Source organism: Tachysurus fulvidraco, chromosome 25 (assembly GCF_022655615.1).
Source record: "Tachysurus fulvidraco isolate hzauxx_2018 chromosome 25, HZAU_PFXX_2.0, whole genome shotgun sequence".
Lineage (NCBI taxonomy): Eukaryota > Metazoa > Chordata > Actinopteri > Siluriformes > Bagridae > Tachysurus > Tachysurus fulvidraco.
This window is the reverse complement of record NC_062542.1, coordinates 6,817,965-6,829,851: the sequence shown is the minus strand read 5'-3', so window position 1 is coordinate 6,829,851 and position 11,887 is coordinate 6,817,965. Positions and strand designations below refer to the sequence as shown.

Sequence of the window (11,887 nt, the reverse complement as noted above, 5' to 3'; positions counted from 1 at the left end):
CCCTTATCAGTCTCTCTTTCTTTTTTCCTCTTTAAAAAAAAACCCACTTGATTTTAACTAGAAAGCTTATCGAGATTTGAGAATTTAACAACGCTGTGTGTAGAGTAAGCCATAATTTAAGAAACCCTTGTCTTATTATTTTTTAGATACTGAAGCATCAAAATATGATTTTTTTAATTATTATTATTATTATTATTATTATTATTATTATTATTATTATTATTATTATTAAGATTTTTTTTTATTTAAACAGCTCTATTTATATGGATATATTCATATACATTGATCTGATGTCCCTGTGTATTTGTAGGAAGAGGGAAGAGGAGCGCAGGCGTGAAGCCGAACAGCAGCTCTCATTGGCCGGAGAACAGCATCCCAAGATCTCATTGGTCGAGGTTGGAAGTGAGAGGCCACCGTTGGCTTCTACCGAACTCAGCGGCGAGATGAAAGACATGAAGCCTAAAGGTTACAAACATCGAAAATCATCAAAGGCGCTTCGAAGCCAGTCACATGACAGGACCGAGAAAAAGCCCAAAAAGCCAAAAGAGCCAGGTGAGCTGATGGGATACATTACTCTCTGATGGGATACATTACTCTCTGATGGGATACATTACTCTCTGATGGGATACATTACACTCACAATATATCCAACTTTGTTTCTGTGTATTTAACCAACTTAACATTTATAACCTACTTGCTTTCAGAGCACAGGGCTGAAAGTCCAGACACCTCACAGCTGTCTGCTTTAAATCTGCCCATCACCTCTCAGAGCACCAACAGATCAGACACAAGAACAGATGTGTGTGTGAGCGGTGTGTATACGTCTGAGGAGTGTGTAGCAAGGCCAGAGCGTCATTCTCCAGCAGGGTCCAGCAGACCGGGCAGTGCCAGACACACACACACTGCTCATTCAAGACCCAGGACTTCAGGTCGCACTCCAGGTTGGGCTTCATGGAATTTCTACATGTTTTGGGGATGTGTTCAGTATTGAATTTCTTTATCATGTCAAACACCGGGGGCACGGTGGCTTAGTGGTTAGCTCGTTTGCCTCACACCTCCAGGGTTGGCAAAATAATCTCTGGAAAATTGTCCGTAGTGTGTGAGTGAATAAGAGTGTGTGTGCCCTGCGATGGGTTGGCACTCCATCCGGGGTGTATCCTGCCTCGATGCCCAATGACGCCTGAGATAGGCACAGGCTCCCCGTGACCTGAGTAGTTCGGATAAGCGGTAGAAAATGAATGAATGAATGAATGTCAAACTCCACAGTGGTGGGACCCCAGAGAGTGTGGGACATTAATGGCTCAGAGGAAAGCAGACACTCAGCGCTTTAAGAATTTTCTAGTTTTTACCTTGCCTAGTATGGGCAATATATTCATAGATGAGAATATATCGATCTAACTTTCTCTCTACAAAGTAATTGGTGATATCATGTTTGCTCTCTGAGGTGTTATCTTCAACCACAAAATGTTTTGGTCCTAATTCAACACAGAGTCCAAGACAAGCCATCCAGCTGTGGCGTCCCTTCCCGTAGCTGTCGATAAATCCAACACCTTCATCTCGGTTCCTATGCAAGCAGGACGGGAGAAGAGCAGAACGAGAGACTCCAGGGCCGAGAGAGAAATGGAGAAGCAGGCCAGGTCCAGGACCGGGAAGGAGCGAAGGACCGAGAGAGAGGAGGAGAAGAGCTCGAGGACTGAAAGAGAGGCAGAACCCTTTTCAGAAAGAGAAAGAGAGAGAGGTTGGTGCAAAGAGGTCGAAAAGGAAAAACGAACGGAAAAAGAAAAGGAGCACAGAAGAAAGAGTCTGCGAAGAAGGAATCAAGCAGCGAGAGTAATACAGACAGCGTGGAGGAGGTACTAACATTTTATTTCCATATTTGTTTATACACAATCTGTCTATAAACTTTAATGAAAGTTAAACAGCGACAGTTGAAAGATCTAACACAGAAAAATAACGCTGCATGGAGACGGTGGGTATAATGGTAGTGCCCATATGTCGCCCACATGTGGCCGCTCTGACTGCGGTCTGGCGCTCTGCCCACCTGCACACTAACACTTCACTGGGGGAGTTTTTGGCTTGGTATGGCGTGTGTGTGAGTGTGTATGTGGAGAATAGTTTGGTTAAGAGCGGCTAAAAGTTCATGCTGCTGAGCTAAGCTGTACTTTGCTAATGGCTTTATCAAAATAATGGGTTACAGAGACTCCCTTAATAACACAAAAACACACATGGACTCTTAAAAAAAGCTGGGTTTCTTTGATGAACACTAGGGATGTTGCGGTAAACTGTGTACCATGCTATTAAGTCGTTTTGACTATTGCACCATAAACAGCTGAAATTTTCATTCAGACGTTTTCATTGTTCGTGGGCCAAAAAAAATGCAGCTTGTCTGTCACTTACCTCGTCATCCGATATAACGTACACTATCGGTTAGGTGTCGAACCTCGGGGGACGTATGACTTCCGATTTATACCCATCATGCATGTGGGACTCGTATATATGCATGCTTGAACTGTTAACGTATGAATTTGTAAGGCTGTAAACTCACTGTTTCCTAATTGAGTACTAGAGCTGCTTTTGATTTTAACAGCTCAGACAAAAAGCTGCCACATCAACATTAGCTTTAATTTACACACAGTAGCATTGTCTGGGTGACCTATTGCGCCACTGAATGGGAATCAACACACACAAAAACAGGCTCGTTTCCAGTTAAGGCTCACGATGAGACTGAACATGGTATAGACTTGAATGTAAAAGTAAAATGCGTGATGTGTGAATAGAATAGAAGCATTTAGTTTTGTCACATATACATTACAACACAGTGAAGTACTTTTCTTCGCATATCCCAACTTTGAAGGTCAGGGTCAGAGTACAGGGTCAGCCATAATACAGATATATACGTAGGGGAGAGTGGGGTAAGATGACCCAGTGGGTAAGTTGACCCACCCCCTGTTTCTAGGAGACTATGCAAATTTGGTGTCATGTGACAATACATTTTGAAGGACTCCATCATTTCAAATTTGTCGTGAAGTTTAGAAAGCACATGGGACAAGAGATAAGTGGTTTTTTCCCCACAAAAACATTTTTTTGCTTTTTAATTTGCTTGTTAAACTCTAATTCAACTTTAACTGGTTTGTTTTGTGTTGTTTGAGGTAGCTTTAAAAATAGCATTGTTTGGAAAGGTGAGTGTAAGGTTAATGACTTTTTAAAAGGTTTTTTTGTATTATACTTGCATTAAAACTTAAAATATAGGATGGTCAATTTACCCCCAAATGGTTCAATTTACCCACTGACTGGGATCAACTTACTGGGGTAAGTTGAGTCACATGAACACACTTTTTTCTGAGGTCATATTTTCAAGGTTCTTTGTCATAGGTGCATTCTTATATTTTCAGTTGATTGGCAACATCGCAAATTAACAGTAGAGGTCTTCATTGTAATTCTGTCTAAATTTCCCTTGCCTGGAGATCCACATAAGTAAAAACTGGCTCAACTTACCCCACTCTCCCCTATATATTCTGCAGATATGGCGTCTAGCGATATGCTAACATCTCAGAAACAGAGTCGAAATGACATAGAAGCAGAAATAATAATAAAATAAATCTAAATATAATTTTTCTGCACTGTATAGGAGATAATAACATTCACATTACATTTATAACATTTATGTAATATGAAGCTCTAATATGATCGGTCACGAACGGAATCCCTACACGATATAGCCTCAAATATCTGAACATAGAGACATAATAAAGGCTTATAATAGACCATATTTTTATTAGACCATATTATTATTTTAATAGACTCCTTTTTATTATGGGACAACCAATCACAGTCTTCAAAAGAACGTGTCATGGCTAGCAACGGGTTAAGCCCCGCCTCCTCTCTACAATAAACATTGTTGTATTTTCCTTGCTCAGAGTTGCTCTGAGATCATGATTCACATTTAAGATATGATTCCTAGTTATACATTTTGAAGCTAACTGATTATCAGGAAAAAAAAATATGTACTAAAATGAGTAATATAAATATGATGTGTAATGTATGACCTTTTGGATGTTTTGTCCTCTTGCTTTTGTCTGCTTCGGACTTTACTTTCAAATCTCTCCATACTTTCAAATCTCTCCATCTCTCTCCAACTCGAGTCTGTCATGTAAACTGTTTGAAACTATTAAGTTGACTGAATATATCATGGAACTACTTCGGCCAAAGAAGATCTCAAAGTTCTCAGGGTTTTAAAACCGAAAGTCTTGACAAACAAAAAGCCAAGCATGTCCATGGAGCACCTCCTGATCTCCTTCTACACCTCCTCCTTGTCTCAGCAGATCCCTATATACCCTTTCAGGATGTTATAACTTTATTCCATAAAGTGAGACTTGATTGAGCTTTGATTCTTGATCGAGTATTTAGTTCTCTAAAATGTTCGATAAGTATCCAGCCCTGCTCATGTCATTTTAACTGCTTGATTTGATCTTGCTGATCTCCTGAAACAGTCCAGTCCATCCTCGGTAGTTCACTCATCTGAAGCAGGCTGGTTGTTAGTTCGAGGATCAGTCACAGGTCAGCCGGTGGAAGGTGTCTTTCTTACATCGCCTCTACACTCCAGAAAATGTCAGGAATGCCGGCTCAGTAGGTGCCAGATTATACAACAATTAGCTCCAGACCACTAATTCGATGGATAAGTGGCGGTGATGCGATGTATGACAGCACAGGGATATTTTAACGGTTTGTATCATGCCGTGTGTGTGTGTGTGTGTGTGTGTGTGTGTGTGTGTGTGTGTGTGTGTGTGTGTGTGTGTGTGTGTGTGTTTGTGTTTGCTAATTAAAATATTAGAATTAGTCTGTTTCATTGAAACTGTTGCTACGCTTACTGTGTGCCGTCTGTCTGTCTGTCTGTCTTTGTGTTGGCATGGCAACATCCGAAGCTCTATCCAGCTGTATCCTTACTGAAAATTAACTTCCTCCCTCCCTCCCTCCCTCCCTCCCTCTCTCCCTTCCTCTCTCCCTTCCTTCCTCCCTCTCTCCCTTCCTTCCTCCCTCTCTCCCTTCCTCCCTCCCTCTCTCCCTTCCTCCCTCCCTCCCTCTCTCTCCCTTCCTCCCTCCCTCCCCTACTTCCTCCCTCCCTCCCTCCCTCCCCTCCTCCCCTCCCCTACCTCCTCTCTCCCTCCCTCCCTCCCTCTACTTCCCTCTCTCCCTCCCTCCCTCCCTACTCTCCCTCCCTCCTCCCTCCCTCTTTCTCCCTCCCTCCCTCTCTCACTCACTCTCCCTCCCTCCCTCCCTCCCTCTCTCCCTCCCTCTCTCCCTCCCTCCCTCCCTCCCTCCCTCTCTCCCTCCCTCTCCCTCTCTCCCTCCCTCTCTCCCTCCTCACTCTCTCTCCCTCCCTCCCTCCCTCTCTCCCTCCTCCCTCCCTCCCTCTCTCCCTTTCCCTCCCACTCTCCTCCCTTCCTCCCTCCCTCCCTCCCTCTCTCCCTTTCCCTCTCTCCCCCCTCCCTCTCCTCCCTCCCTCTCTCCCCCCCCTCTCTCTCCCTTTCTCTCCCTCCCTCCCTCTCTCCCTTTCTCTCTCTCCCTCCCTCTCCCTCTCTCCCCCCTCCCTCTCCTCCCTCCCTCTCTCTCCCCCCTCTCTCTCCCTTTCTCTCCCTCCCTCCCTCTCTCCCTTTCTCTCTCTCCCTCCCTCTCTCCCTCCCTCTCTCCCTCTCTCCCTCCCTCCATCTCTCTCCTCCTCCCTCCCCTCCCGCCCTCCCTCTCTCCCTCCCTCCCTCCCTCTCTCCCTTCCTTCCTCCCTCTCTCCCTACCTCCCTCCCTCTCTCCCTCCTCCCTCTCTCCCTTCCTTCCTCCTCCCTTCCTCTCTCCCCTCCCTCTCTCCCTCCTTCCTCCCTCCCTCTCTCCCTTCCTTCCTCCCTCCCTCCCTCCCTCTCTCCCTTCCTCCCTCCCTCCCTCTCTCCCTTCCTTCCCTCCCTCCTCTCATCCCTTCTCCCTCCCTCCTCCTCTCCTCCCTTCCCTCCCTTCCCTACCTCCCTCTCTCCCTTCCTCCCTCCCTCCCTCTCTCCCTTCCTCCCTCCCTCCCTCTCTCCCTTCCTCCCTCCCTCCCTCCCCTACTTCCTCTCTCCCTCCTCCTCTCCTCCTCCCTCCCCTACTTCCTCTCTCCCTTCCTCTCTCCCTCCCTCCCCTACTTCCTTCCTCCCTCCCTCCCTCCCCTACTTCCTCCCTCCCTCCCTCCCTCCCTCCCTCCCTCCCTCCCTCCCTCCCTCCCCTCCCTCCTCCTCCCTCCCTCCCTCCCTCCCTCTCCCTCCCCTACTTCCTCCCTCCCTCCCTCCCCTACTTCCTCCCTCCCTCCCTCCCTCCCTCCCTCCCCTACTTCCCCCTCCCTCCCTCCCTCCCTCCCTCCCCTACTTCCTCCCTCCCCTCCCTCCCTCCCTCCCTCCTTCCTCCTTCCTCCCTCCCTCCCTCCCTCCCTCCCCTACTTCCTCCCTCCCTCCCTCCCTCCCCCCCTACTTCCTCCCTCCCTCCCTCCCCTACTTCCTCCCTCCCTCCCTCCCCTACTTCCTCCCTCCCTACTTCCCTCCCTCCCTCCCTCCCTCTCCTTCCCTCCCTCCCTTCCTCCCTCCCTCCCTTCCTTCATCCTTCACTCCCTTCCTCCCTCCCTCCCTTCCTTCCTCCCTCTCTCCCTCCCTTCATCCCTCCCTCCCTTCCTTCCTCCCTCCCTCCCTCCCTTCCTTCCTCCCTCCCTCCCTCCCTCCCTCCCTCCCTCCCTTCCTCCCTCCCTTCCTCCCTCCCTCCCTTCCTCTCTTCCTTCCTTCCTCTCTTCCTCCCTCCCTTCCTCCCTCCCTTCCTCCCTCCCTTCCTCCCTCCCTCCCTTCCTCTCTTCCTTCCTTCCTCTCTTCCTTCCTTCCTTCCTTTCCTGACTGACTGAGAACATTACAACACATACATTTTGGTGTTGTTTGTATATTCCCTCCTTCAGAATGTGCCTAGGATGAGTTTTAACACGATGTATATTTATTCCCCCAAACGCTGTTGTCTAGATTCTGCATTCGGAGACGCCTAAAAGAACTGCTGTGTGGTAGAATTAAAAGGCCTGAGCCTGCTGAAGTCACCGCTCTTCTGATTCAGTTTTTATGGGAGCGACCAGTCCACATGGATAACAGTCGTAAGAAAGTCCTTTCTAAAGCACAGTCACCTCCCGCTAAAGCAGCAGCAAAGAAAAGCTCAGTGCTACAAAGTATTTATGGTGAGTGGAAGAATAAAAAGAAAAGTCTATAAAACATTAATTGAATTCTGTTATTCTATGAATGGTAGCATGGATGGTTTGGCTAACGACCAGATGGACGTAAAGAGTCCGTAATTTCAGCCTCTGTGGTAAAACAATGCTATTACAATTTTAGTTGTGGAAGGACGTTTGTGACACGAGTTGTGCATCATCCACAAAAGCTTTCACACTTCTAAATCTGTTAACGAAATAAATTAGTTTTCTGTTTGTTTTGTTTTTTTTCCCTTTAATCGCTGTGTAAATTGTGGTGACATAAATCAATTTTTTTTTCTGAAACTGACATTTGAGCCCTGCTTTATTGTTCATAAGACACAATGCTACACTTCAACGTTTTAATGAATAACATCTCTCGCTTCATGTACTTTCAATATCAATATGGACATCTTAGGCTCAGTTTAATTCCTTTACAGACGTACCATAAATAGCAGCCCAGGTGTCATCATTTTAGGTGACATTCCTCCATTTCATAATCTCACACATGCTTTCATATCATGAGATAAGCTGCAGTTTCGACCCGGTGTAACACAACCGACCTTCAAAGACATGAACAGGTGATGATGGCTGAGCAAGGTAGAGAGAAAGACACACATACACACACTTACACACTCACACACTCGCGCACACCTCCCTGACAGTTGTGCTGCTTTGAAAAGTTCAGCGCTGTCAGGTGGAATGTCGAGCTGTCTCCTTGTACACACACACACACACACACACACACACACACCCCGCATTCTGCAACTCTGCCTCGCAGTCACATTGGACACACACACTCCTGCAGCCTAAATCTGAAGCTTGTCCGTTCATCGCTGTTCAGCATCACGTGTCATTGTGTAAGTGCGTTTGTGATAGTTAAAAAAAGTAATCAGAAATCTATACTTTCTGTATAGGAGGAGCCCAAGCCAAAAGGGGGCGCTCTGTGAGAGCTGTGTCTGCCCTCAACACACACAGTCAACTACTGCACGACTTGTCCCTTAAGCCCAACAAACAATGTAAGTGCACAATAAACACAGAACAAAGTGTATAAAATTCTACAAGTGCACATTACAAAAGGCAAATTCATCCAGCAGTGCAGTAAAATTTCCACAGATAAAAATCAGCCTCTTGTTTTTTTTTCTCTCACACACACACACACACACACACACACACACACACACACACACACACACACACACACACACAGAGTATGTGATAGTTTTATAGTTATCATCTTTTCTTTTATTGACAGCTTCAGTTAAGAAGACAGTGATAATTTTTTTTTTTTTAAATATTTTCTTTAAAAGCCAAATACAATATATTCTAAGTTTATCACTTTAGACTGGATCACAGTCTTGGCTGATCTGCGAACTATATACACACTCGCAGAAACAAAAGGTACCCATCTGTACCACCAGGGATTAATTGATGAACCCCTGGGAAGGTGAATATGATGTGATATAATTTACTTAAATGCATACAGCATAGTTCCTTATGGGCCAACGATGTACCTCAGACTATCTTCAAATATACTATATTTATGTTTCTAGGAGAAAGGTTCTGAATATTAACGATATATGGTACTTGGTGGTACAGGCCAAGCGACAAGGAAAAGATTGGTCACTTTATTTGTGAGTGCAGGAGACTTTATCTGTAACAGGATCTGAAGAACGTTTGCGTTAAAATGGCCGTGTTTTGTGTTAACTTGTGTTGCATGTGTGTGTTTCCTCAGTGAGTGGTGTGGAGTGTGTGCACTTACTGGACTCTCTGAATCAAGCAAAGCAGTACTCTTATCACCTGCGTCCTCAGAGTGCCAGCAGCCAGAGTAGAACCAAGAACTGACACAATCTCCGCGTACGCTCTAGTTCATAACCGATGACTGGACCATAGACAATAAACAGCTTCATTGATTCAAACCAACAGACAGAAAACACTCTCTCTCACACACACACACACACACACACACACACACACACACACACACACACACACACACACACACACACACACACAGTCGTTTGCTTACTTGTATATGTTCTGCCTGGAAACTGACAGGGTTCAGGAACTTAAGACACCGGTGAGGTCCTGAAGGATATCATGCCATCCAGGTCAAAGTTTAAACCCACAAACGCTACATATGCATGAGATGACCTTTTATCCTGTCATCAACTGCTTATGCACCTGTCATATGGGTGGCATACACCTGACATAACAAGGCCAACTGCACTGGAGTGCTAATATGATGCAATCTAGATACAAGTGTAAGATTTTCGGTTGTGTCGGTTTCTTTGTCCTACAAGATGCTTTAATTTGTCATTATTGTTTCTGTGTTCAACCTGTAATGCTGTGCTCACACATACAGCGTGAGACTCACAATGATAAACCGACCAGAGATTGTTCATTTAAGATAAGAGCAGCAGTAACCGTTGGCGACTAGGTGTGGGCGTGCCCGGTGGTTATGCAAAGTTTATGCAAATATGGATCGGCTTCTTTCGGCGACTAGCGGTGAGACTGAAGAACACACAATGCTTCTCCTTCCTCTTATACGATATGATGCAGATACACACTGCTGAACTTTATACAGACATAAACACTAAAACTCCCTCCAGAATGTTTCATTATAGCAGCAAGAAAACTGATTTGTTGTAATGTGGAATGCAAGTAGCACCACCTACTGACATTTCCATTTTTATATCGTTATTACTATGGCAACCAGAAATCGTTGTTGTGTGAACGTAGCTTTAGGATCTTGTAAAATGTGTCATGTGACTGATACTTCTATATACAGAAGGGTGACAAATTAAAGGCAAAAGCAGTGTACAGCCTGTAAAAACTCTTCCTTTTCTCTATGTGATGCGTGTGCTCAGCTTTACATAAATACACACGATTAGCCTGGTGGGCGTGGTCTCATCCAGGGTGACTCCGCCCCATCCACAGGGTGTGTGATCTGGCTTGATGAGGAACGGAAATTTACCAGGCTGCCCCTGTTGGGTCCTATAACAAGACCCTTAGTCGAGAACTGCTCAGTTGTATTCTGGCTAAATTCTGAGTGTGGAGTTTGCATGGTCTCCCTGTGCCTCCGGGGTTTCCTCCAGGTACTCCGGTCACATCCCCTTCTCCAAAGACATGCGTTGTAGGCTGATTGACATTTCTAAATTGTCTGTAGTGTGTAAACTATTGTGTATGTGTGTGATTGTGCTCATCGATGAATGGTAGGCACCATGTCCAGGGGGTCCACTGGAATAGACTCCAGGCTAGAGCCCTGCGCGTGACTGTTTTTACCCGTGACTGCGCACCCACCCGCTCCCGCTGAATTTCTGCCCAGGACCGCCTGCAAGCTGTGTGTTCCACTCCTGCCCATACCCGCAATGTTTGTGTCCACTCCCGCGGATTTTTTCTTGAGAGCTTGTGAAAATTTTGATTGTATACAAATGATCAGACACATTATTAGTTCAGGCTAATGTCCAGAATTAAACATGATTGCATTTAAATAAGATAAATTAATACTAATGCTAATACTAATCTTCTTCTCAACGTCATTCTTATTATTAGGCTACACGCCAAATCCCACCGGGTCCCGTGGATCTCCCGCTAAATTTTCTGACCACCCATTCCCGCCCAGGGCAAAGGTGAAACCGCCCGCTCCCGCGGGAGCCCAATCCCAATGCAGCCCTCTACTCCAGGCTCCCCACAACACTGTACAGAAAATTGATGGACGATCTTCAGCCACTTGATGGACGATCTCCACATAACTAAACACTTATGGGACATTTTGGAGCTATGTTTAACACAGTGCTCTGTCAAACCCCTAAAGTGCAAAATCCACACTCATAGTAACCGAGCATTCACAGCTTAACCACCGAGCTGTCACTGCCCTTTAAGGTGCTGGACTAGATCAATTGAGATAAATGAGATAAATGTTAAGGGCATCAGCATTATCACCAATATTTTGACACCAATTCTAACTTTTTTGGCTTTAATTTGTCCCCCATTTGTATGCATGTATTATATATTATAAATAATTCTATAAACTGTAGATAGAAAAGATATCACTCCAGCTATGCATTCACGTTTGTATCAACTGCCGTTATTTATTCTACAGCTCTGGTGTGATACATACAGCTTTGTAAAATCTTTTTATACTGTTGACATTTCACTGTTGTCAGAATGCTGAAAGATGTCTCACCATGCACGTTTTTGTAAGTCGTGCTGCACAGCAGCTGCCAGTGTTTTAACTTTAGGCTTCCACCACAAAGACCTCCGGGGCTTTAGGGTTAAGCTGAGAAATGCCTTAATTACAGGAGTAAATGAAAGGCCTGCAATGTCAGACTGCAGCCACAGGCTGAATTCCTCACTAACAGATGTGCCCGATTCTCTGAGTTATCAATTTCCAAATAGTTTTGATGTTTCCATTTGGTCGTAAACAAAATTCAGTAGTCTTTCTTGTAGCAATTACTGAATTTTTTTTTTTTTTTACCAAATCACTGCAGTTTGAAGACTTCTGATCATCATTAATGAAGAACTCCTGGTACGTCGGTTGTCGAGTGGTTGCTAAGCAGGCATCATTAGCACTTTCCTTGTGTATCTCTATTGTATCCATTCTGTGTAAACATGACTTTATTGTTGTGCTAATAAACAGAACGAAATCAA

The 11,887-nt window shown here is 45.2% G+C and overlaps 1 protein-coding gene across 3 annotated transcripts in view; it reads left to right on the top strand.

The window, feature by feature from the left end:
• invs (inversin) overlaps window positions 1-11,887 on the top strand; it is a 40,259-nt gene extending 28,372 nt beyond the window's left edge. For 2 of the 3 annotated variants that reach the window (XM_047808701.1, XM_047808700.1), the window contains exons 14-19: window positions 311-552; window positions 705-941; window positions 1,490-1,853; window positions 7,020-7,225; window positions 8,152-8,253; window positions 8,970-9,206. In XM_047808701.1, coding sequence (XP_047664657.1) covers window positions 311-552; window positions 705-941; window positions 1,490-1,853; window positions 7,020-7,225; window positions 8,152-8,253; window positions 8,970-9,079 — 1,261 coding nt within the window. In that variant the 3' untranslated portion in view covers window positions 9,080-9,206. Of the gene's footprint in view, window positions 1-310; window positions 553-704; window positions 942-1,489; window positions 1,854-7,019; window positions 7,226-8,151; window positions 8,254-8,969; window positions 9,207-11,727 lie in introns of those variants that run through there. The other variant, XM_047808702.1, reaches the window with a different exon arrangement.